Source organism: Betta splendens, chromosome 9, assembly GCF_900634795.4.
Source record: "Betta splendens chromosome 9, fBetSpl5.4, whole genome shotgun sequence".
Classification (NCBI taxonomy): Eukaryota; Metazoa; Chordata; class Actinopteri; order Anabantiformes; family Osphronemidae; genus Betta; species Betta splendens.
In genome coordinates, this window is record NC_040889.2 from 4,358,507 (window position 1) to 4,385,554 (window position 27,048).

A 27,048-nucleotide genomic window follows, 5' to 3' on the forward strand; every position below is an offset into this window, starting at 1 on the left:
TTCATTGGTTCCCGCTAGCGGTCGTAGAGGACAAGGTCAAAGGGTCAGAGGCAAAGAGCGGGACACCTGAACCGGAGGTAACCATGTTTTTCCTTAATTGAGGCTTAACGTGACTTACTTCAGCTGCGGTGACTGTTTCTGAGCCCCGGGGCCAGAAGGGGCCGGTATGGGACCGGGCTGGAAGGCCTGGCTGGGAGAGGTGGTGGCCGAGCGCGCCCGCTGAGGTGAACCCTGGGCGGACTGGGACGGGGAGGCGGAAGCGGAGCGGTGTCCTCCTGCAGAACGCACACAAACACTTGAGCGTTACCACAATCCTGTCGTGGGGCCGCTACTACTGTGGCAACAACCGATTCCTACCTCGTCTGGGCTGCGAGGTCTGTGGACAGAAGGGTACAGAAGGAAAGCGGAGTCATCGGATGTAAATTGATGCGTAGTCATGGCAACACAGCATTTACTGTACACTAGAATAGCTTGACTATATAATAAATGTGTGTAATATTAAAGAACCTCCACCTTGACGGAGGAAGGCTGAGGTGTGGCCACCCCCAGCAGCACCTGAGCCATCTTGTTGATGACCAGCTCTGTGATCAGCTGTTTGTCTTCCTCCACGTGCTCACCGATCAGGGGCATGGAGCTGTCCATCACCTGCGCCCACACAAAAGCAAGGGATGACTGCTTGAACCACCACCGGCTCCCCACTAGATGGCGGTATTTCACATCCTAAAATTTAGCTGAGACACGTTCAGGGGGTGAAATGATGTCAGCAATAATGGACTTTGTGGTGTGTTGCCAGCAGTGAGGAGTCACTTTTTAGAGATCACATATTAGTTAGTGAGTGTGGACAATGTTATATAACAATACCCTGAAATACTATTCACCACCTGATGCATTAATGAACCGAAAATGTGAGTCTGTCTGTGAATAGAAAGACGCAGGCCACATACAATTTAACCTGAAGCCCCCACAAATAAATAAATAAAAAACAAACAAACCAAAAAAAAAAAAAAAACTTTCCCACCGCTCGAGCTCACGCGTACGCACACGTGCACTGCTGGGCCGCGGAGCCACTGGGAGAGAAACAGCAGCGCAGGAGCGCCCGCCTGTCTGCTGGCACCGGTGGCTTCCACGCAGATGCCGGCGAGGTGCACGGGGCGGCGGCAGGATGTAAACACAGGCAACAGGAATGTGCTCATGCCCTGGTACCCAGCGTCCAGCGGCACAGTGGATGATCCACCCAATAATAACATGAAGGCCCAACTCGGTCCAGTCCCTTTAGTTACTGTTAACCACTCCTGGTGTTAAATGGTCAACCTTGTCTCCCGCCGTCCTCCCTCCAGCCCAGATTCAGCCAGTTGAGTCACTACCACATGAGCGCTGAGCAGAGCGACCGTCGAGCACCCCCCCCCCCCCACTTCAAACGGCACGCGGCCGGCACGCGGGGCCCCCGGATCCGCCCCGCTGATTTACTAGGATACGCGGTGATCTACTGTGGCAGTGGGCTGGAGCTGCCACAAGCTTGGGGAACACGGAGGTGTTGTTCTGTACTTTTTAGCCTCAGCTGCACCGTGTTCCTTTGGGCATGGGAAAGTTTACAGAGCGCGACACGTGCGGCGTGCTCGCCGCGGCATGGGAACGCTCCGCTGTGGAAAAGCGCCCCAGCTTTCAGACTGGCTGAGTGACTTGTGTATTTTAAACTCTCCTTTCACCTACTGGAAATAGCTCACATGTCTGTATCTCCACACTGCAGCTGTATCACGCTTCCTGTGTGTCATGTGTCACGAATCAATCAAGTCAACTTACTTCCTGTCAAGTGTCAACATGTCATGATCAGTCCTGTCCTTCTGTATGATTTATATGACAGCGAGTGGTGCCTAACTATTCCCATTCTGCTGACCTGCTATGAATGCCCCATAATATAACTACTGTTCAAGGCTGTAGGCTCCTGCCTGGACTCCCATTATGACAAACCGACAGCTTGCCCCCCGTCCCCCTTCATCATGACTAATTAAACGCTACAGGGATAGGTTGGCGGTGATTGATTGGACCGTATCACTGGTGTCTCCTCCCCAACAGCCCAACCGCGAGGCCGCGCATCTCTGGGGAGCTGGTACATACTTCCTGCGATAGTATGAGATTAAATAGAGGATGGTGTTTCCACTGCTGCCTCTCGGTCAGCAGTTAGATTAGGCACAGTGTGAGGTCATCACGTTTCAAATGTCCCAACCACGATAGTGGTTCCATTTTGGGAGAAAACAAGTCATTCCCTGACTCACAACTCCACCGCTGCACCATTTGCCCACCAACTTTAGTGGGGGGGGTGGGGGGCCCACATAAACCAGCAGCGTGGAGCTCGACTCAGCCGCTGGCTCGCGCCCGTGTTTTTCATTCTGCTGCCTGTGTTTGGTCTACGCGGCCGCGTGCCATCGGGTCTGGATGCGCCCCTTTCCCCGATGACTCTCCCATGATGGGACACATGTTATCGGGAGGCAAGGAAGCGGTGTTAAAATGCACAAAGCATGTCCTGTAACCTTAAGCACAAGTCAGGAGTCGCTCTAAAAAACAAACCGACCTCGATAATATAGTCGTTGCCATCTTTTCCATGGACGGCCTTCACAGCACAGATGTCTAGGCCACCAAACATCGCGGCGCAGGAGTCCACCCACAGCCGATATCTAGAACACAGCGACATGCGGAAGCGATAAAGCACTCATTTATTGTGACTACGAGCTCCGGAAAGATCATGAAGGACGATTGGGGTGAAACTGACTAGTGAGAGGAAGCGGGTCTGTACCAGTGGGGCAGCTCACCTGTCCGTCATGGCGATCTGCTCCAACATGGCCGAGCCCGTGTTGGCCTTCCAGTTGCCGGAGATGGACGTCCTCCTGATCACAGAGAAAGCACATCGATTACGCGGGGCCGCTCGTCGAGGGCCGGCCGCCGTCGCTGCAGGAAGTCCTTACATGTAAGCCTTGTAGTTGCCGCCGATCTTCTGGATGCGGATGTCGTACTTGGACTGGACGTAGGGCTCGGTGGTGGCGTACGTCCCCGCCAGCGCCACCACGCTGGTGATGTCCTGGAGGTCCTGCTGGCTCTCCACCTTAATCTGTGGGGGAGAGAGACGTCAGGCGCGATCGAAAGAGGAGGAGCATCAAGCAGACGATGCACGTGTCAACATCTGCACGTGACACGTTGAGGCCTCATAAATCTGGTTAACGGTGTGTTTATGACTGAACATGTTCACATACAAATGCATCCTCTGTGGGAGAAAAACTCATTGTTTACAGTAGGTGGAACAAAGAAATCCTGATGAGCTTTTAATAGAGTGACTCACCCCTTGAAAATAAGCAAAAGCAAAATATCATTAAAAGCTTGAAAGCATCGCGTCAGGATGTGAATCTGCGACTGGAACGTTGTAATAATTCAAATAAAACAAGTGAGTCACAGAAACAAGCTGGTACTGTAGCTGGAGACTCACAACCAACTAAATAAACAGTAGTGATGCAAACAGAAAGTAAGACCGTAAGCCGGGGGAAGGTGTAACACTGGAGGTAAAAACATGTGCCCGGTGGAAAAAGTCGTGTCACGCCGGTCAGTGCCCAGACTGAGATGAAAACGGGCTGGTCTGGGAACAGATCTTGACAGGGATGTAGAAAGCTCCCGTCTGCTACAGTCAATAATGTGTGTCAAATGGTGAACGCCGAACGGATTACGGCTCATTAATGTGTGAGTATCCAAATATTAATCATGATCCAGGTAATAAAGAAACCTGAGCTGTACAGTAACAACAGTTATGGCTCTCGATAATGCATTTAGTGGTTTGTATATTTTGGTCTTCTGCTGCGTCAAATCGATACCTCCACCCACTTTCCCCTGTCTGCTCTCAGAGCTCCGTGAGGTCGGACGGGGTGAACGAGGCGCTGCTAAAGAACCCAGCGATGGACCGTTCCCAGACCTTATCAGCCTCATCGTCTGAGTGCTCCTCTGCGTTTGGATCAGATAAGGGGCTCAGGCAGAGGAACGCCGAGATCCTTTACCTTGTGATGTGGCCTTCGTAGCAGGGCTTAAAGGCGGCACGGGCTCTGCGCAAACTAAGATACGGGGATTTGCGGTTTGGGATCTCCTTCCCCTCATATTGCGGTTGATTTGCACGACTCCAGGCAGATCTGAGCGCGGAGTCTGAACCGTGAGATCCCAACGGTGGGAAATGAATTCAAAAGCCTACATCTAGAAGCGAGGAGGGATGTTTACAGTAAGGTTTACAAATCAGGGACCTCATACTCACCTTCCCCATGCCGGCGTGAGCGTGGCCCATCTTCACCACCACAGGGTAGGAGGGAGTCGCCACCTGCGGACAAAGGCCACGCACATTAATGATTATTAACAGAACCCTGACAGGTGTGAACCCAAGAAACATGCAACATTCAGAACTGTACTCCGGACAAATAAACGTAAGTCTGGTCCAGACTTACGGTAAAGACCACGTGGTGAGACGCAGTCTGGACAATGTTGGGCTCATTGCACAACAGACAGAGGTTCTGGGAAGCTGGGTGGGTGACCACAGCTCTCTGGGATGGGCAAGAGAAACTCGACCAGCCCAAAACGTGCTTTTTCTTCTAGTCGATGAGTTACTTTAAACCTCCCTGTGGTTTGAATGTCCCTCAATGAATCCACTGATATGCTCGTAAACTGGACATGAATTAAAGAGGGAATTTTTCCTGTGTTTAGCAACTATTTGGCATTAAATGGGCCCCCGAACATCAGATTTACAGTAATTATGATGTAAAAGCGGCACTTTAGCAGTAATTTGTTAAAGGTTGTTCACAGTTACTGCATTGCCCATGCAGCAATCATCAAGCAAATCTTGCATGGACGTTTGCAATAAAACAAGCTTAGGTTTGACGATTAGGTCACCACTGGGACGGATGATGTTCAGGTTGAGCCATGTGCAGAAGCGTAAGCCGGGGGGGCTGAGGGTCCGCGGCGACGCCTAAGATGGAGCAGACGCGGAGCAGCCAGAGGGCGCGGACGTCATCGCTGCTGACAGGTTCCGATAGAACGGGCTGGGCCGAATGCGCTGCCAAGATAAAGCGTCCTCTAATTGCCTCCATTAGCGGGAGAGCCGGGCTACAGAGGAGCGGCGGCGATGTATCGGTGGGTTTACTTTGGACTCTGATGTCAAATGAAGTCATGTATGACGTCATTATGAAGAAAGTGGTAAATGTGCTGTACTATAATAGAAGCTTTCACTCCTTCAGCGTCTTAGATTGGAATAAAGGAAGAGTTTAAAGATTAAATCCGAAGATCTTGTAGCTGTGCTGCCTTAATGAACCAACATTTAGATCAGAAACAGTAATAAAGTCTAGTATTTGACCAAAACACTCTCTTACTGTCTCATAGCTGGTCTAAGATGTTCCCAGAAGTTGCGTCCGATGCCGGTCAGCCATTCAAAATGTCTGTGTGTGTGTGTGTGTGAGAGAAAGGTACCTTTGTTTGTCGTGCACTGGTTAATAAGATGCCTGAGGTTTAGCAAGTGTCTGGGAGGAGGCCGGCACACACACACACACACACACACACACACACACACACACACACACACACACACACACACACACACACACACACACACACACACACACACACACACACACACACCCCTGGAGAGAGTGTTTTGGGTGGAAGAGGCCGCAGCAGCCACCCACTCTGTCTGGACGCGTTCCTTCCAGCCGTTCTCATCGGCATGGGAATGACGGCAGAGGGTGAACACGTGGGGGGCGGGGGGTTGAGGGATGGGGGAGGGGAGGGCTACATCCTCTGCCCCTGGTAGAAACAGAAGATTCAGATTGGAAACGTGTGCTCACTGAAAAACACCTCGCAAGCTCAACATCAACATCTTTGAGAGCGTTTGCATAATTCACACTTTTTTGGGCCACCCAAAAAAACTATAAGGAGCTTTAATTGCCACTCACTGGCACATGTTGCTCCTATAAACCTGTCTAAAGGTCCTGTAAAGGCACAGTACAGTAGACAGCCGCCACCTCAAACACCCCTGAGAGAGAGGCCCCTTCTACCTCGTGTATGACACCTGGATATCATTAACTAGGACACGTCTGTGCCCAGGCTGCTGGCACTCAGCTGTCTTCGTGGAACATTTGGGATGGTTAAAGAAGGCAAGATGCTAAGCTAACGACACAGAGAATCGTCACTGTTAATGCAGTGAATGTGGGCTCTCTCTACAGGCAGATCCACCGACGGTCTTTACAAGACTGTTCGACAAATCCAAGTTTCCGTCCACCGTACATGCACGAGCCTCGGTGGCCATTAGCGCCTGCGATCCCTCTGATGTGGCCCCGCGATGCTTCACATCAGTTCCCCCGAAGGCCACTCAGCAGAAATCTGCGAAAGGCATCCCGTTTGGGAAAGACATTAGGAGGTCACATGCTAAAAAAAGCTAATTACATGGTGGGTGATTTCATCGGTCTAGGTTTTATTTCACAACACACAGGCTCCATTCATTTACAGTAAACGTGCCAGACGGCCGGTACCTAACGAGAATGCTTCAGGGAAGCCCGTCCCCCGACCGTCCCTCAGGTCAGTGCTTGTCTAAGATTTAAAACACCTCCATGTGACATTCCAACTAACAAACACACAGGGGCAGCACAGGAAGTCAGAGCTCTGTCTCCGGAGGCACATGGCGCATCCATCCTGCATTTATGATCCCCTCGTTTTTTCATTAAGGCCACTCCAACGCGCCACATCAAGGGGAAGACGTGGGGCGAGACGGCTTGTGCAGACGGTGGGAGCGGGAGACCCCCGGAGCCGCAGCGCTTTTCAAGACTCCAACCGCAGCGGCACCCAAGGCGCGCGTTGCCCACATCAAACCCTGTTGTGGTGCAGCCTAGAGGTTCGAGGAGGGTACGGACAGAAAAGGAAGCCTCGGGCTCAGGTAGGGCTCAGACACGTGGGTCAGACTTTAGCCTAAACAGGGAAACAGCCAAAGTTTGGTCAGGGTTGTTTTTGGCCTGGTCTGTACACAAGTCTCAGCTCAACCGCCTCCCATAAACATACGCATAACACGTGGTAAATCATGTATTATCAGTCTGAACTCACAATGTTGAGAACCCCACTAAACAAACAAGCTCTAAAAGTAACTGCACATGCTCCAAAACCAAGCGTGACACACGCAGCAGTTCCTGGATCTGCCCCATAATGGATGTTTACAGGTCGCCTTCGTAACCCGGGTTAGAGCCTGACTAAATTACCGGTATACCTGTGTTACGGTGGATTCACTGGAAGCTGTCTGGAGCGCGGTAATTATTGCCGTGGAATTCTCCCGCTCATCTGGCTTCCATCAGGTTGCGGACTGGTGTGTTTCCATGAGGGAAACATCTGTCTGGGAAAGACAACGCACTCCTGTGGATGGACGTTTCCGGGGCGGACGCCTGCTGACAGCACTGAGATGCTAATGGAGACGTGACAGAGACCGTGTGGTGCTGGAGCCGCCTGCTTTGTCATCCCAGAGTGTTGGGAGCAAGTGGTGGAGGACATAATAAGGAATATTCAATAATCTGAGCTGGTGTGATCTCAGGTGATGAATAGTGCAGATGTGACTTAATAAGAGAACACGCTCACTACTTCCAGTCCAGTCATTTTAAATAAACACAGACTGTTCTGAGGAGCAGCTTCTTGGGCCTTGTTATGAGCCAATCAATGCACTAACCTACAGTCCTGCCAGACTGGTCTCAGGCCAGTCAATCCTGCAAAAACCATCAAGGATGTGGCACATTCTTCCCAGTCTTAGAGGAAAAGCGGTTCCTTTCCCACTTTCCGCGGCTCTGTGCCGTATTAGGTCTCGGAAAAAGGCAGGAATGAGGTGGCTGCGTGCAGCTTTGGACTTTATTCATCGTGGAATAGAGGATGGCGAAGCTGACGCGGTGGATCGATTTGCAGTTTCCGAGTGTGTCCTGGTGGCACTGGTGATAAAGGGCTGTACTGTGCGCTGTAAAGTGAGGCAGAAGACGAGACGGGTTGAGTCAGCAACTTTTTTGACAGCAGGGGAAGCAAAAGCGGGCTTCTGGGGAACAGCAGGATCAAAGTTATAACATCAATATCCACAGCTTCCTGGCTTAGCAATGGGCACGTGAGGCGTTCAGGGGACATAGGTCAGAAGGTCAGCTGTAGTGGTTTTGGTTGTTTCCTTCCACTTGTAATAATCTTATAGGAGATATCCTACCCTCAGGTTCAAACCCTCCACTGGAAAATGCCGATGTGGTTACAAGTAACAGATTTGATAGAGTTTTAGAAGTCTTAGTGGAGTGGAGTGTTTGAGGGATCCCCGCTGCACCTCTGAGAGTTTAAGCCAATCAAACAACAACATTATGAATTCCTCCACTGCAAGAAAAATACATGCGTAACGCGGAGTGAGCTTTCATGCTTTTCATAAATGTTTATGTGGAGTCTCTTGTCTGGTTAACGGGCGGGTGTGGGGGCGGGTGCGGAGGCGGGGGGATACGGGGGATTCCAGCCGTAAAAATAAACGTGGGACGAGTCGCATCCTGCTGTGGTTGGTAAAGCAAATCATGACCAGCACCACTTAACATAACCCACGCCCTCTGGTCTGAGCCCACAGGGAAGGGGTCTCTGAAATACTTCATCATCACTCAGAACAAACATAAATGGATGATGATGAGATGCACCTATTGATAGAAGGATGGAAGCCATCGTCCCAAAATAGATGCCTATATAGTTAATAAGACCATCATCATCATTTTTATGTTTCCATGTTACTGTACCTATGGCTCATTAGCCTTGAAACGCTTCGCTCTGTGCTTCATGTGTTACTGTAGCTGCTGGCTTTGTTTGATCGAGCTCCTTAATGGTGCAAAGGAGTTACTGTTGCAGCTGCTACAGGCCTGGACCACAGCACTACGGTACAACTCCGGGGCCTGTCACGCTCCCCCGTTGCTAATGGGTTTAAGCTTCAAACGGTAACAGTCATTCCCTGATATCATTCACCTCCCACAGAGACCAAATCAGAACCAGCTCCTCTCCGAGCAAAGGTCAGGTCACGTGACTAATTCCAGTAGCTCCGAAATGGCTTTGGAATGATCTTCTAGTATATGCTAAAGGCGGGGGGGGGGCGTCATTCTCTAAATTTAAAGCTGCCCGAGACCCTCCGCCCTGCGAGTCAGTGACATCATCATCATCCTACAGACCCGACCCTGCTGGTGATTCACTCGACCTTACGCTCTAAATCAACTTCACTCCCTTCTCTTCCCACACACACAGGAAAACAGGGGTTTTACTGTGAGGAAGACACTAAATATTGATTTCTTCCAGATGACCTGCGTTTGATGCAGTTCATAGGGCACACTACAGTACTAGGGGGTGCTTGTAAATGGCAGCTGAGGGACCCATTCATCAGCGCGTTAGCTAAATCTGATACCCAGCGTTTAAGGGTTTTGTGAGGGGGGGGGGGGGTCTTATGTGACACTTTTCCACATTTCTGGGTTTAATGTTGTCATCAAAACTTTAAAGTCGTAACCTGTTGATTGAAACACAAAACTTTCCACACTGATCTCATCTGATATCGTGGGTGGAACAAGTCACATTATTTTCATCTTTGAGTTCATTGTTCATAGAAAGGCCACCGATTGTGGCCACGATGGAGCGGACGGGAACCGCCATCCTCTGCTGCGCTCAGCAGCAACCCCGGTTTAGGCCTTCCCTCAGCTTTGAGGAATTCCTCGCAGATATTTCCATGCTGTCATGTGCCCGTGCTTGTGGTTGTCTCACGCTGTAATACAACGTAGTCATTCCACGAGGTTTCCCGACCACGCGGACACCAAATATGTACAGACGCTGAGCGGCGAGCGCTGCGGTTGTACATGGCGCGTCTGACTGGGAAGTTACTGACCATCCATCATATTTTATTGCAGAGAGGGAGGGGGTCCCATTGTGACGGGTCAAGCGCGTGTTTGCGTTTCTTTCGCCGATATCTTAACTCTACGTCGGATGACAGACAAGCTGGAGTTGGAGAGACCGCGGTGAGCTTCTGCTGAAGTATCCCAAATGGTGAGAGAAAGCCTCGGCTGGCCCTAAAGGCAGCGGGAATAAATGCCGCACTGACAGATATGAACTTTAGGTTCGCATCCATCTTTTTCCTGGACGTGTCTCCAGGCAGCGGGTCCAACAATAACAGCGCCTCGGGTCAGTGGGACTTTCATCAGCGCTCACTGGCCCAGTATCCCAGCAGGATAAAGCTGATGTCTTTCTACACTTTCATTCCCATTAAATGCATTAAATAGCACCATCAGCTCATCGTTAATCAGCCGGACTTGACTACAGGTGTTTCCTATTCTGTCGGCTTTACCGCCCAAGACGCTGGGAGGAGACCCAACAACAAACTACAAGCCCCCAAATCCTGCTCAGCTCAGAAGCATCCATTCACCGCCTCCTCCCAGCACGGAGCGGAGGAGCAGGGGGTCATCCCGCCTGTCCCACTTACTGTAACTAGTAGTGCATGTGGGCTGTGCAACAGGGCCCGAGTGAGTCAGGGCTTGGACGCTCTCCCTCGGCGACCGTCGCTCCCGGCTGTGCTATCTTTTCACTCTCTTCCTGTGTCCCTTCAGCCCGTCATTTGGATGAAAGGTATTTCCTCTGAGTCACCGCTCCGCTCTCTTTTGTCGGCCCAGAAACCCGCTGGCCGCAAAGGCCTCGGCCACACAATGCTGTTGTCCGATCCCCCCTGCGACCGACCAGCCCCAAAACAGCCCCCCCCCCTCCTCTTTTTTTCTATAATTGGACTTTTTCAAATAAAAAAAATAGTATGTTGGCCTATTTCGGTGGCATGGTTTCCAGAGGGGCCTCGGAGTTGTTGTTTGAATCAAGTTGCAGTGACAAGCTGCGAGAGACACACTTAAGCAGAATATTCTGGAGACGCTCCGTTTCATCTTGTCCCAAGCAGACTTTAAAGTTAAAATAGAGCCAAGCGGCCTGTGAGAAGAGAACAGCTTCATCGACCTTGTTAGGTTTTTTCCTTATTGAAATGCCTATTTATTTGACACATATTAGGAACGTGGGGCTCCTTTACATATTTAAGTTGCATATTTAACATGGCCCGGGTCAATCACGCCGTTCCCCTGCCTCAGCTGCGACTTCCTGTGAGTCAGACTTCACCTTCTCTTTATACTGCACAAAGTGCTAATCCACCTGTTATGCATTCCAGTCCACTGTCTAACCAAGAACTGTTGGTTCAGACTTTAGCTCCGGGGCTGTTACCGGTCATTTTTTTAATCGTTAACTACAGAAAAAGCAGCTGATGTGTTTCCTGTCATGTCTGTTTCTGTTGGCATCATCCGCTGGTGAAGTTGTCTTAGTATTAGAGTTTCAGAAAGGCAGTTACAAATTCCTGCTGTTAGGACTTTGAAGGAATAAACCCGAAGGCACAAGCATAAAAGGCAAACGGAACGTGGCCGCTTATCCAACGGAGGTAACTGTTAATGAAGGCCCATTGAGGGTCAGAGTTCCCCAACCCGATTATTTCTGGCTTAGTTATATAACCGAGAGCGGCAGCGACTCTTAACATAGCTCTCAGCCTCTACAGATAAGCTGCTGCGGCTCGACCCAGGAGGCTCAAACCGAGTCAGGAAGGAGAGGAAAGGTGGGTGAACCGGCCAAAGTCTAACCCACCAGCACAATGGCTTAGTGATCTGATAATTAACTAGTTTAAAACCTTCAAAATTTACTTAGAGACATACTAAATAGTCATGAAACTACAGACATTGTTTTTTATTTTTTAAGTGTACAGTCATCAGCTGTAGGCTGGAGGAATCTGGCTATTAGTATTAGTAATTAAGAAGGCGTTAGGGGGCGTGCAGTGAGCACAGTGACTAAGTGAGACTCATGGGAGCCCAGGAACAAAGCAACTAATCTTTCGTAGTAGTTTGTTTACAGTCATTCTGTTCTGAGTTTAACACAAAACATTTCTGTATGACTCATTTGTCATTTAGGCCTTTATAATGGAGTAGTGACTTAACATTTGTTTTCATGATGACTGGTCACTGGGGCGAAGAGAGGGGAGCAAATATTTTATTAATTTATAATTCATGTTATTCTTATAATAACCGGCTTCTCTCACCATAAAGAAATAAGAGAAACCCGAGTAGTTCATCTTCATTATAGCCATCATGTTTTTTTTCAGGAAATCTGAAAAGCGAGCCAGGAAAGTTGCCTGTCTATTATTCTGAACACAAGTGCGCTCATTGGCTGCCGCGCGCCACGGTCTGCAGAGGTGGAGAGGGGCGTGAACGCCGCTCCGGCGCGTCTATATGTACAACTGTGCGCCTGTCCGGGATCAGGGGCAGCTCGGAAGCGGAGGCGAGAGGCAGCAGCGACAGCAGGCAGAGCAGAGCCGAACCTCGGACGTCACGCGCGCAGCCGACCAACGCGACAGCTATTACTACAGTACCGCTACTACGACTGCAGCCAGCGCGCCGTGAACGCAGCGGATCCACTTGGGGGGGGGGAGAGACTCCACAGTTTGTTCCACCCGCAGCGGAGAGGAGTGAGAAAGTTTTGGAGCGATGCAGCCGTTGTACCAGCGCCTGATCAGCCTGCTGTTGCTCCTCAGCAGCCTGCACGTCTTCCAGCTGACGGAGGGCTGCTCGTGCGCGCTGACGCACCCGCAGGACGCGTTCTGCAACTCCGAAATAGGTGAGTAGCGGATCGCCGCTTCAGCGGGCGAGAGTTTGTTTTTTTTTTATGTCCACGTAAACGCATGTGTCGAGAACAGATGTTGGGACCCGAGTGCTGCCTGTCAGTCAGACGGGGAGACCACGTTCACGCTGGCACCGGAACCATCGCCGCGTGCGTATTTAACGGACTACGAGAATGAAGCATTGTTCCCTCCAGCAAGTTGTGTATAATTCATATGCAAATGGAACCGTTTCGTATTTGGTTAGATAAGGAGACTACTTTTATTATGTAAGGCATTTTAGCGCTGGATGTGACACCGAGTCAGGGGTTTTATTGTTTTAATTCCCAAAATGACTCATTGACGCAGCACTTCAGCTAACTTTGTGTTCACCCTGTTCAGAGAAGTTGCAAATCAGAATTTTACTTTTGATGCTTTTTGAGTTGTAAATAGTCTGGTTTCCCTCACGCTCTAAAATAATGTGTGTGTGTAAAATAATAATGTGTGTGTGTGTGTGTGCGTGAGATGCTGACTCCAGAGTTGTATGTTTGAAAATGCTGCAGCTTATTGAGACTCTTTGGGAAAAGCCGATCATCTGCTGCAGCATCATTTGGCTCAAACGTGGAACCACTATGTGGCTCCGTAAAGCAAATAATCACACAACTGTCTAAACTCACACAAAGCAGCCGTGCGGTTCGTAGGCCATGTGTCCCCTCTTGCCTAGAGTCAAACATCACGCTACAAAGGAAGTCCTAGTCCTACAGCTGCCCACGCTGATGACACACTGAGATGCTGCGCTGCTGGTGGGCTTTGCCACCTGGGAAGGTGCAAGGGCGGCTTATTTGACCTGATTTGAAGGATGTGGGCGGAATGTTGAAGTCACATCCTTCAGTTGTCCTCAGAGATGCTTATAACTCCTTAGAGTTCCTAAAGAAGTGGAACAGGTTCAGACGTAGCTCCTAAAATGGCCACTTGCTGCCGCCGCCTCCCAGTAACCCCCTCGACCAGCAGACCTCTAAGTGCGCCTGCCGCCAAGTGGCCTGGTTGGACCCAATCAAAACGCTGTGGGGACAAACACCCGCGGTTGTTGGGATCTTCGGATATTTGTGGTGTTGGCTCCCGCTGAGGCTTGCCAGTGTAGAATCTGGGACCGACTTCAATGGGAGCCGCGATCACTCGTAAGCCACATGAATTCCATTTCCAAGGTCCCGGCTTAGCTGGAGGTGGGCTTTGATTGCTTGCTGTCCCCGTTAGCGGCAAGGAGCATGTTTTTGAATCTAGAGCCAATTTAGAGCAAATTGGTCATTGAGCCAGATTATGGCGTGTCACGAATAAGGGGTCTAAAAACCTTCCGAATAATTTAATCTTCGCTTCTATCACTATTACGTTGCTCTTCTGCTCGTGTCCCCAGTCCTGAAACATAAACACACAGATTCCAACTAATGCAGCAGGGGAGAAGCCCTGTAATTCTCACCGTCTACATCAAAGACGACAGAGTCGATGCTCCACCAATTTAAGACCCGTAGTCAAGTTCAAAGGGTTTCACTCTTGTTTTCTTGGCCCCGGCTCGTAATCACTCACAGGCACTGCGCTGAATGAATCATAATTAGGTTAAAGGGGTTGGAAATTGGACTGTTGGAGCCTGTCACTCTGTCTTTGGCAAATAGGACATGAAATATTCAAGTGAAGGTGCACTGTTGGCCTTTCCTTTCATTACGATGGTGGTATGTTTCAGAGACCTGGGTGCCTACCAGGTCTGCATAGCTCTGCACTGGTTCGTAGACCTATTTGCATTTGAGTCAAAGCAGCTCATACTGAGGGTACACTTGTTTTCCCAAAGTCCTCTAAAAGACAGATTATATTCCTGGCAGTGAACTTTGACCCTGAGATTCAACATTGCCCCATAACGGGGCTGATTTACCAGTGCTCAGTACGACAGGGGGGAGTAAACCATGAACCAAGTCACTTCAAGTGTGTTTATTCCCCAGTTTGGGACAGAGGACCAGGCTGATGGCTGTGTTTAGAGGGACACATGGCCTCTCACGCTCCTCATACCAACACATCCTCTTAATGTAATCAGTTGTCCCTCGACAGTTTATCTGCAGGTCGACAGGCGGCACATTATAACTTTAGCGAAGCCTGACTCTTGTTATGCTGTTACCTGCAGACTTCCTAAAAGTTCGTTAACATACGGTTGCATTTTAAAGTTTCTGGATTCCACGCGAGCTTGCAAGGATGATCCCCTGAGCCGGGGTGGAGGGGGGGTATCAAATCTCCCGCCTGTGCCCAGTTCTGAGCAGGAGGCCAGCACAAGGGGGGGGTCGGGCGGTGGACAACTGCCCAGCACACACTCATGAAAACGCGGTGACTCACGAGCCACAAAGCAATGATTTAACCACCTCTAGCTAGTTATCAATTGCTTGATGTAATTTACATGAGCAATAAAGGCACGAAGGGAGATTTGAGCTTCCCCTTGTTGGCTGTGACTCTTGTTTCCAAAGCAGAGTTTACAGGGAAGCAACTTATTTTAAACACTTTGGTCAAAGTCGACTAAAGCGCCAATTTAAACTGTGACAAGCAGCATTTTTTGAGGTCAGCTGGCAGGACTTGAATGTTAATGACTGGTTGCCTGAACGTTCCCATGCCTCACCCTATTGATGCTAACACGGCCACACGTGACCCAAGCGGACGCCACAGACTTGGAGGTAGTGATGGAGTGGGCCCCGGCTAAGCGGCCGTGGCGGGCTTGATGTTCCATCGTTTTTCCATCACACGCACGGGGCTCCGGGGGCAGGGATTGGGTGTCCGTGTTTATTTTTGAGTGTGGTAAGTGTGTCGTCCTGAGAATTCCTCTTCCTCCCACTCGCCTCCTCGAACTTGGACCACTCTCAGCATGCGAACATCGCCGTCCCCCCCCTTTGATGAGTAGTCCTGTTCTCGTCGTGCCTGCAGCTTGCCACGTTGTACGTAGGCCGTAGTCGATGTTTAACTAAATTACACGCTCACCTTAAGATTTGGCAGTTGCGTTCTGTCTTGTGTAATCCCCTGCTTTAGCCCAGAGATATTTAGTGGAAAAGGATTCACTTCTCTTTTTTTCTTCTTTTTGTCAGACTCTGGTTACCTCTCTTATCATCAAAAGCCTCCCACTCTTGCGAATATACGTCAGATCCTCTGCAGAAGATGAATCCTGGTGCGTCACGGCACCAGCCTGCAATTCGTCATGTTCAGTGAAGTGTGAGGGACCATGCGGCTCAAATTACAGCCCTGACAATATTAACTAGACTTTAAAATAGGTGAACTGACCCCACAAGTGTTAATAACCTGCATATCAGTGGAAATATACTACAAAACATATCACCTGCCAGAGATGTTTCCTTTAAAGGTGTCTGGCTGAGACCTGGCCTTCTGCTGTAAGTAATCACAGAGGGCCAGTTAATTCTGCCTGTGTGCTATGATGGGTTGTATTTTCACAAGATTAAAAAAAAAGGCCGGAGCAGAGCTGATAACTCACACCTCGACTAAGCATTGCATATTGTAGTTTTAAGTTTTCAGCTCAAATATCTGGATGGATCTGTGATGTGTTTCAAGTGTTGTTGAATATTGGTACTTATGTCGAAATTGAGGTTGCCGCGTGAAACTGGGTTAAACACTTGCAAGTCTGAATTCAGGATGGGGATGAAGTCAAGGGGTTGTCACAGGGGAATGACATGGCTGCTCTGTCTCCGGAGCAGCTAAGGCCCTTCAAGAATTCCTCTGCGGGACGGCACCCTCGCTGGCCAATTAGTGGCCGCCGTCCAACAAGAGGAGACCTATCTGGACGTACTGCGGCTCAGTCAGTTGACTTTCCCAACACGCACATTTGTTTATCCTGAGGGGTTAGTGCCGAGGTCAGAGCAGAGTAGGAAACGAGGTTTCTCCTTAAAAAAACATAAGTGTAATTAGGTGTCCTGTTATATTCACATTCCTTTCTGATTGTGCCCCACTTCCCCCCTGGAAACATCTGTCAGGCATATTTGGGTACATTTATCAAATGTCCATGAGGTAATAGCCCTATTAGCTTCAACTTGAAAATAGACCAACTGTTCTGCCACAGGTTATGTGTGACCTTTCAGTTTTTGGGAGGCCATGCTGTAAAGTAACCGCTTCCTGTTTGACCTTTCTACAGTCCTAACAGAAGATGCTTTACGCCTTTTGTGCTTGATCCGGTCACAAAGGATGAAAGGCTACCCCCTCCCCTTCTTCTGGGGAATGTTAGCCCCCGAAGAATGTGGGTAGAAAATTCCACAGGGAGAAGATAACAAACATGGCCAGTGTTAGTTGTGTCTGTGGCTGGTCGGGCACAGGCAGGTGAACCTTACTTCACAAGAGGACCGACCGCTTATGCAGGGCCCGCAGGACTCAAATTATCACGCATGCTTCCCGTTCCAGGCCTTCCACAATAAGCCCCTCCATACTCCAGTATGAGTGAAAGCAAACGAATCAAAGTCACCTTTGCCAACGTTGACATAGGGGTCCTGCTCGCCGATAGGATCTGTCTGAGGCAGTTATCCCAACTTAAAAGGATGACTATATACTGCACATTTTATATGAATCTGCTTGTGCCAAAATCATCATCATTTAAAATGGAACCTTGGGAACAAAGCCTCTTTTGCCGCAGAAAATTAGATAAATGGATTAACCCCCGGTGTTTATCAGGGGGTCGACCAGTGCCTCGTGCCGGTTCGATGGCCTGGAGAGGAGAGCTCAGAGGTGCATGTTGAAAGACTGTGACGGACGATTTCCAAAGTGTCTGACCGAATCCTGGCTCTCTCTCTCTCTCAGTGATCCGCGCCAAAGTGGTGGGCAAGAAGCTCCTGAGAGATGGACCCTTTGGAACGCTGCGCTACACGGTCAAGCAAATGAAGGTGAGCATGTCAATCCTTTTAGTCTTCTAGACACAAGAATGTGCCCGCTCTTTGCCGCCACGCACCGCCCCCCTCTGTTTTCTTACATAACACTGCATATTTCCGACAGATGCTGACATCAGCCGGCTGTTCAGATAGGAGCCAGGCCAGAGGATTAGCAGGCTTACAAGCATTAGAGCTCAAGCGAACCTCCTCGAACATTTTAACAGAATCATGCACCGCGTCGGTGCAATTATCTTCCGGGCGGGGGACTTTCCTTACAGGACGACAAACCTTGCGAGACTGAATGTTTGTGACTTTCCCCAACCTCCACAGCTTCGGGCCTCAGTAACGGCATGTTCCGCTTCTCTGGGAGTGACGCGTCTAAACAGGGATTTCCTGTTGTTCCCACACAAATAAACTGAAGAAAGCCCGACAGTGCTCCGGGCAAACGCCGGCTTAGGTCACGTATCAGAGCGGAGGTGCTCTGTTGGAGCACTGACCTTGCCAAGGCGGCTTCAAAGTAGAAGCACATTACAGGAAGTAATCATGTTACCTGTGACTTAGTTATGGGCCAAGCCTAATGCTCCTTCTCCCTCTGAGGCGCTCCTCGAGGAACGTTGTTTCGTTTGCAGTTTCTTGAAAATACATTTTTAGCTCAAACAGGAGTTGTGATTTCATTTTCGAATCTTATTTCTTACAGATGTACAGAGGATTTGACAAGGTCCAGCACGTGCAGCACATTTACACAAGCGCCTCTGACAGTCTGTGTGGCGTCCGGTTTGACATCAACAAGTATCAGTACCTGATCACAGGTAAGTCCGTGGTCTTAGTTTGTCTAGTTTGTCCATTAACATTACTTGTATAACTAAAGGCATAACGCAACTCAGTCATGGGACACAAACTATTTATAACCATGTGCTACTGTGTGCTAAGCAGGAAAAGGAGGTTTGCGCTCACTGTATTTCACTCAACTTCTAAAGCCAGGAACAGGAGAAAACAGTTTTCTCTCACGCACAACTTGTAATTATCATCTAGCAGGAAGCAACTGGTGTTTTCCAGCAGGAGCCTTTTTACAAGTCGCTATTTCCAACAGGGGTCCAGTTTACTTTGGACCCTGTGGTGCCGGGCATATATAACTGTCGCCGAGTCCCAGCCTGTAAATACTGAAACTATACGCCACAGTGCAAATGAACTAGTTTGCGTTGCCAGGCAGCCATGTCTATGTTTACCCAGCATCCCTGATCGCTTGCTGCTGCTCTCAGGGCTTCTATAATAAGTCCTGCATATGACCAGGACTGCATTATGCAAAATTGAAACACACCAGAGCCAGCCCAAGTGGCCTTTGATCAAGCCTGGAGTGCGCCGGCCCCGATTAGTATTTTAGGAGCGTGTCACACACTCTGCACCATGTAATAAGCCTGCGAGTGACTCCACTAATCCCAGTGTGGGGTTGCAGGTTGAGATGGGGGAGATCCGTGGGGGGTCGATAAGTACATGTTCGTGAACTGGTGAATTCCTCCATGGTGACAGCACAGTGACGGAGACAAATCATGGTGCTCCCAGGAGCTCGCACACAGCCGCAATGCACTTGTGTCATGAGTCAGGGCTAAAAACACACTCTACTGACTTTTGGGTATTTTAGATATAGGGTGTTTGTTTAATATTTGTAAAGTGTAACATGTTAGAATGCTATCATTGGCTTCGTATAGTGCGCATGTGTTTGCATTGGCTTGTTCAGCTGATGAGACTCGAACCTGAACCCACCGCCTCGCTTTCGTTTCATCCCCAGGGCGGGTGTACAACGGCAAGGTCTACACTGGGCTGTGCAATTTCAACGAGCAGTGGGAGCGCCTCTCGTTGGCCCAACGCAAAGGCATCAACCATCGGTATCAGCTGGGCTGCGACTGCCGGGTGAGCTGACACTTTAATGTACTTGCACTAAAAATGACTCGTGTGGCTTTTAGAGCTTGTATTATGAAATCCTTCGTCTATTCCCATTTCCCCCCATTATTCGTCATATTTGCCTGACAGGGAAAACAACTTTTACTACTAGCGCTGGGGAATTGTTAAGTAACAACTCTGGAATTAGCTCAAGTCGTCATTCCCTCGTTTTACGGGCCGCCGTGCAGCTGCTGAATATCCTACTGTACAACATTGTTCCGAACATCTGCTAACGCCATCAGCCCCTATCAGTATAAGTGGATTAGCAGAGAGAGGCATTTGTTGCCAATACGAGCCAGCGCCTGTAAACATTGTTCAGCGGCCCAGTGGCACCCACAGTAGGCTATCGATCAGGCGCCTGTTGTGTGGGGAGCAGCGAGCACAGGTCGGCACAAACGCCGCCACTCTCTACAAACCCCGGGCGCCGACATCCTGCACTTTTCACCACTTCAGCTTTAGAAATCGAATCTCCGTAAATCTTTAAAACCTCTCAAGTGCCGATGATTGTATTGATCCGAGCCCATCCACCTCCTGACTCGATCCGGGGAAAAACGCACAGCGTTTCCATTCCGCACCTCGTCGAGCCGGCTGCTGCCAGATCGTGCTTCATATTCACCCATGAAGTCGCTTTTTTGTGCGAGCATCTGGAGCAGCCACACAAGAGCCACAGTAAAAACTGAATCACAGAGGAAGTGTTGAAATATGGGGATGCATTTGACGTATCCCAGCACAAAGCCCGTGCACAAAGGGCAGAAACTGAAACTCTAATAAATGAAGGTTGTGATAATTAGTTTCCGACTCTTTGCCTGAGCGTTTCACCCCTGCCTCTGCAGATTAAACCCTGCCACCACCTGCCCTGCTTGGTGACCTCCAAGAACGAGTGCCTTTGGACGGACATGCTGTCCCACTTCGGCAACTCCGGCTACCAGTCCCGGCACTACGCCTGCATCCAGCAGAAGGAGGGCTACTGCAGCTGGTACCGGGGAATAACACACCGTGACAAAACCACAATCAACACCACTGAACCCTGAAACCACCGAAACAAGCCTCCCTGGAACCCACCGCCATCCCCCTGACTCCTCTACTTTTCCCTGATTCTCGAGTTTTGCAGGACTTTTAAAGCTCAGTGGCCCGGGATGACCAACCCTTTAAAAGGGGACACACACACACACACACGAAAAATAAAAAGTAACTCCATTGCAGTGCCTGTTTTGTAGCACTTCTACTAGAAAGCGTAAGACCTTTATCCCTCAAGTTTCAATATAAATGACCATGTAATCTCAATCTCTATTTTTTCTGCACTGAGGGAGAATAACGAAGATGCTGAACAGTACAACCAGCAAAAGTAGAAATCAGCAGAAGCCAGTCAATGTATCTGTAGTGCCAATGAGCAAGGTATGATTCTCAACATCACGCTTCTTATTACGGCTTCACGAAACTTTTTTTGAAAATATTATGTGAAGTAAGTGACGACCCACCTCACTGTATCGTTATGGATGATAGTAGCTCTGCTTCCCACGGTCTTTTGTCGTGTGAGTTATCTGCTGGTTGCAATGCAAGCAGCACCCATTCTGTTGAGCACCGAGCGGTTCTAACGAGGGGTGGAGGGGTTTGGGGAGGTAATTTCTCGCAGACGAGATTTGGCGAGATTTTACATTTTTTGCTGTAAATAACATAAGCTACAGAAATCAACTCAGCTGAAACCTCTGCAATACAATTATTTATGTGTAGGATAGAAACACACAGTAAATTGTTTTCTCTCAGCAAAAGAAGAAAAGATAATATATATACTTATATATAACAGGCTAAAGCGACGTTGTAATGCAGCCTGTCCAGAACAAAGGACCAGCATCTGCAAGTTAAATATTATGGTACGTTTATGCTTGATCGTAGTCTCCCCCTGACTGGTACTCTTCACCAACCCAGTGGAAATATACCATATAGAGGTTTCCGACACTGAGATATTGTATATTCAATCTTTTTTGTATTTAACTATTTGAAATGGATATAAATTCATTCTTCTTCACCTGTTCCCATTTGGGGAAAGGGGGAAGGAGGCCATATCTTTTCCCCCAGTGCCGTACCTTCAGTCCATTCCATAAATAAACCCAGGTTCGCCTCAAAGGAAGACCAGCTCCTTCATAAGTATAAGAGCTACTGCAGTGACTTCCTTCTGTTTATTTATTTATTTTTTTAAGAATCAGACCAGCAGATTAGAATATATATTGAATAATAAGCTATTTTTTTACCATTGGGAACAATTGGCTTCATAATCCAGTTACTAAGCTGCAATAAAGACAGCCTTTTCCCAACAAGAAAGAATATTAAGTTTATTTCCTTAAAGGCCTTTATAGTCATGCACATCCATTCCTCCTTCCTGAAACATTTTACAGGGAAAGGATGTTATTTTATAAGGCTGTTCTTCCTTTGTGGCATGCCTATGTCACTATTTCTGTGTATATTGTGCGTGAAATGTACCGTCTGCTTAACACAGAAATACTTGGTCAAGTGTGATCCTTTAAAAGAAGGATCGAAACTATCCAGTCAAAGGAAGTGGTGTACAGTCTGTGGGTGCACGTGGACCCCCGAAGTGTGAGAAGGGGTTGTTTTCTTGTAGGGGTTCTAGAAATGTTTGACTTAATTTCTGTGTTTTATATTTTTATAATAAAGATTTAATAAAAACCAGACCACGCAGAGTTCCCTGAGATTTTTTTAGGCACTCACCATCTGCATGTGGTTGGGATAGAAAGTCTGTTCATTCAGGGGGAATTTCTCTGGACCCAGGGAGTGGTAGAGCTTAATCATCTGAGAAAACTGCAGGGCAGAAATAAGCAGATAGTCATTGCTTAAGCAGTGGAGGGGAAGAATAATGTACAAACATGTTCCATCACAAGCACACACAACAACACCATGATGGGAAAGTTGCTCCCATCCAGAGTTTAGATAATAAGCACAGAGTGAGCGTTATTGGCCAAAGGCCGACAGATGTTCCAACCCCCTTTAATAGGGACTCTTGTCACCTTTGTGAGCGTTCATGCAGAGTGAGGACAGTTACTGAAGATCGCTTACCACCCAAGGCTTGCTGCAGAAGTTGTAGATGGAGAAGAGCGAGTTCAGACTCGGCACGCCACCGAAGTGCAGGCCGATCACAAGATTCCTGAAGTCCTCACCGGGGAGCATGCTGTATGCGTGCTGCCGGACCAGGACAAAGTCCGGCTTGAACGACCTGCAACAGGGTGGAAATGGGGTTTGGTCATGTGTCATGCAACCAATCTGGAAGGTCACATTTTCTGAAGCAACGACACATTTTTTAAATTGGAGAATCATTTTTCCACACCTCTGGCCTGGCGTTGCTCAGGTCACGCATCGCCTTGTGCCCAGCCAACAGCTCTGTTAGCACATTAACACACTAAATGGGGTTTGTGTTTATAGTCCAGGGCTCCATCATTCACAGACGGCGAAAACGAGTGAAGAACTGCTCCCTGGCGCACTTAATCTTTTTGGACCATCTATCCAATTAACACAGTCTAATCCTTCCTTTACAAAGTGTTCTGGGATGAGGGCCAGACCTAGAGGGAACCTCCTTAACCAATCCACGTTTCACACAACACAAGAAATGCACTCTGACTGCAGTCATATTTTCACATATTCATACTGTTATTATAGAAACTGTGTAATGATCGCAGCTTCAAAACAATGTGACCCATGGTACCCACACAGACCTGCTGGACCTCGACCCTGCACCGTGGAAATAAGCAAACAGAGGTAAAGCACTTGCAGCTGCTGATGCTAGACCACCACCGCTGCTCTCAGCGGCAGCAGACCAAAGACTCTTCTATTTATACCGGACGAAACGGTTTATTGAGGCTCCGGGACGGAAGCAGACTCAACAGTTCACATGCAGAAACTGGCAGAAAATGACCAGATTCTGCCTCTGCACTCATTACCAGGGCAGAGGCAGCGGGGCATCCACCAACATTACGCAGGTTAGTCAGTCATTCCCTTTGTTTTCCACATCTCTTTCTGCAGGAGCACGGCCCTCTCTGGGACGCGGGTTCCACCCAGGCGGCACATCTACGCTTTACGATCTCAATCTCCAGCGCTGCTCCTGAATGCAGTATGCTAATGCGTCCTTCCAGTGGGTCATCAGCGGCGCAGTAAAGGCAGATTTCATTGCTGATTGGAGGCCACTGTGGTTACAGATCGAGGCACGGGTGAGGAATCATGAGCCTAATAACAATTGGGAAACCAGCTCTTAAAGTCAATTGAATTCAATCTGTAAAAAGGTTTGAAACGTCCCTATTCTCGAGCTCGTTGTTTAGCTGCGCAGCCCATGGAGTTGTTTTGACGTTTTTTGTTGTCCTAACAGAAAATGTTTCCCACTGAGATGCATTTCCTCCTGGCGGCGCCTCACAATGCGCCATTGTGCGCGGGCACGGCGCCGATCCTCGGTATGTGCCGTTTGACATTTGCGGAATTCTACCCTGATGACTCTTATCAATGAGAGACAGGCCGATGGGAGGAAGATAAGGCCCTCGCCAGCCTCTGAGCCTGGACGAGACCCCCACCCCACCCCCGCGGTACAGGCTTCCCCCGTGGAGATTATTGAAAGGTCAGCGATTCTGTAGGATAAATGGATCTGGGGAACCTAATGGCAGCATGTTGTCTCTCTAAAAACACCCTGTTGGCACTGCTGCATAATGGAGCTTATAAAACTGTCAGGCGTGTGGTGTTCTCATAACCAGACGCATGAAAGCTGCTGGAGCTCTTCTTTCTTTCTCTAAACAGATTGTTTGGGGTTAAAAACAACACTGACATATTATGACAAGCTTAAAACCTTTCTGTGTGGTGTTTATGTTTTCCTTTCCTCCAGCTTCAGGACAAATCAGCACTTTTTGCCAGTGTTGAGGAAGCAGCCTTATTATTACTTTATCTTGGAAAAAAACAAATCAACTCTGTAGCACCTCTGACATCTACTTTAAATAAGAGAGCTACATTTGTTGTCCTGCATGGACTTTCATTTAATTAAGGCCACGGTGCTGCCCCTTGGCCTCCATCCAGACGTGCCTGTGTTTGTGGCCGTGGCTCTTGGGCCTGGTGGCACCAAAGTGTCGGAATCTGACAGGCTGCCAGAGTTCAGGGCGGCTTCCGGGTGACATCACACTCCAGGGCTCATCTCAGCGCCAACACTGAACGCAGAGAAAGGTTAGCGACGGAAGAAGCTACAAGAGCAATAAAGTACCAGATGACCTTTGGCCCAAGAGGAAATGAGTGCTGAGTTTGAGTGAATTAGCAAGGCAATCTGTGTCCATGGCTATATTACAAAAGCAGCACGGTCCTCGTACTGTATGCTTTCATTACAGCGCTGGTCCCTCCGGCGTCCCAAAGCCATGTCTGAACCCGGATTTATTTGCCTGGTAACAAGATGAACCTGTCTGAGGTATTAGGTGCCGAGGCAGCTTCAGGCGGACGGGTCTGTCGCTGAAGAAAATGGGCTTCACGGGTCAGGGTGGGGAGAAGGAGGGGGTGGGTTAAAGCTCGTTTGCCATGAATGTGTGTTTGAATAATCTCTGTGTGGTCGGAGCCATAACTCGTCACCTGAGGTAACCAGAAGATAAAGACAGTAAATTAAATAAAGGAAGGAAAGCAAATCAGACAAGGATCTGCTAATGTAATCTGGCTGCCTCCCTCCCTCTTTCTCTCTGTGTCTGCAAGGTGGAGAATGGCGAACAAGACGGGTCAAGAACTGCCCTTTAAAACATGTGCTCCATCGTGTTGTTGATCACATTTCCCTAAAGACTAAAAACATTCAGAGAGCTGCCTCATGTTTACCATTAAAAAAGTCTCCTAGCGCCTGCTAATTTTAACCTTGTGTGACTTAATAAAATATCATGTTTAAAGATGCTCTGATTTACAGTAAGCAGTTGATGATGACGGGGAAACAAAAGCAGTACAAAACTACAACTTTTGACTTAGTATCAGTTGGAAAACCTCTACCTCAAATCTTTTAAAGTCCCATTTAAGCTGAAGTACTGCATCAGTACTTAACAGTGAGAGAAACACACCCACCGCCTGCCTTTAATCACCTGTAATTAATCACAGTCTTTATTAGCCACAGGAGGAGACCAGAACGCTGCTCCGTGGCTTATCATACTCTGGCGCTGCTCTGATCCATCTTTGGGCCAGGCCAGAGTTCCCAACGAGCTGGAGGTTTTGGCACCGGAGCGCGGGGGAGAAGCTAAAGGGCTGACAGCAGCAGCGCAGCCAGGCATGGCGTGCCATAACTACTGTACTTAGTGGCGTTGGCTGTTAGTGCGTGCCACGTCGCACGCTACTCGCAGCAATCCCCCCCCCCAAAAAAAAAAAAAAACGGACTTGTCACGTTTTTTGGATTTGTGGTGAATCGTGGCACATTTATGAGGAGAAATAAGGAACTGTGATATATATATATATATATATATATATATATAAAATAAACAAGCCAGATTAAACACATAAAGCAAAAAGACTATTGCAAGTTCAGACTCCACTATTCCCATTCTAGATTCTGATGACCTACACATGCATAAGGGAGCCCCAAGGACGCTCAGCATAGAGCACCTGACCACATAAACAACAAATGACGGGAAGCGCGCGGTCATGTGTTCAGGGAGCCAGAGATCAGAGGTCACGGCCAGGAAACGTGTAAACATGTAAAAGGAGGAACCTGCTTTAAATATACCGTACGTACACATTCCTGCATGTACAGTACATGTACAGTATGTGTTAATCCCCTCACGATCCCACGCAAACACACAAGGGCTGGTGCGTTGGGAAATCTGTGTTTTGCCCTGACAATGAACACGGAGCTATCGAGCATTTCTTCAGCTTTCCCCGGCTGCGATCTGTGATAAGAGACGGGCCATAATAAGCTTACGCTAAGCCTTCAGCGTGTGTAAATGTCGGTGTCTAAACTTGTGACCTTCAGTTGCAGGAGAGCGAGAGTGTTTGCGATCGCAGCACCACTCGGAACATCTGCACCCAATCTGGCTTTTCTATTAATTCCAACCACACACACACGTACACACACACTGTCACATCAGCTGCTTCACTGCCAGCGGTGCGCGATTGTTCTCGCTTCATTTCGCCCCCTGGTGCTGCGCAGATCAGGCCGTTTTCTAAACGCTGCATTCAACATCGATAAGAAATTTATTGTACAAAAGCACGCAAAAAGCCCAGCCTATCTGATCGACCCACCGGGCCTCTAAACAGCCTGGTGAAGAAGAAGCACTGACTATGCACTATTATATCAACCAGCTGGTCTGTAGGTTGTTGATGTTCTGATGGATGTCACAAAGGAAACAAAAACATATTAAACTTTATGATGCTATATGAAAAAATTAGTTTGTGTTTAAGCTGAAGCATCTCATCCTGGCGCCACATTCAGAGAATAGGCCGGAGCAGGAGCATTCAGTCCGTCCTGATCAGCTGGGCGTCAGTGAACCGCCTGCGCGCTAACTCCACATTACAGGGCAGTCTATTTAAATCTCC

The 27,048-nt window shown here is 48.7% G+C and overlaps 2 protein-coding genes across 4 annotated transcripts in view; one reads left to right on the forward strand and one right to left on the reverse strand.

The window, feature by feature from the left end:
• LOC114861322 (synapsin-3-like) overlaps positions 1–27,048 on the reverse strand; it is a 44,279-nt gene that overhangs the window by 2,950 nt on the left and 14,281 nt on the right. For all 3 annotated transcript variants that reach the window (XM_029160406.3, XM_029160407.3, XM_029160408.3), the window contains 9 exons: positions 22,588–22,744; positions 22,243–22,332; positions 4,283–4,345; positions 2,961–3,103; positions 2,808–2,882; positions 2,570–2,672; positions 514–645; positions 358–376; positions 119–275 (listed from right to left, as the gene is read on the reverse strand). In XM_029160406.3, the coding sequence (XP_029016239.1) occupies positions 119–275; positions 358–376; positions 514–645; positions 2,570–2,672; positions 2,808–2,882; positions 2,961–3,103; positions 4,283–4,345; positions 22,243–22,332; positions 22,588–22,744 (939 nt within the window). The remainder of the gene's footprint in view (positions 1–118; positions 276–357; positions 377–513; positions 646–2,569; positions 2,673–2,807; positions 2,883–2,960; positions 3,104–4,282; positions 4,346–22,242; positions 22,333–22,587; positions 22,745–27,048) is intronic.
• Positions 12,306–22,205, forward strand: LOC114861386 (metalloproteinase inhibitor 3). The gene is made up of 5 exons (XM_029160526.3): positions 12,306–12,711; positions 17,513–17,595; positions 18,278–18,389; positions 19,367–19,488; positions 20,352–22,205. The coding sequence occupies exons 1-5, from the start codon at positions 12,582–12,584 to the stop codon at positions 20,547–20,549; spliced, it is 645 nt and encodes a 214-aa protein (XP_029016359.1). The 5' UTR covers positions 12,306–12,581; the 3' UTR covers positions 20,550–22,205.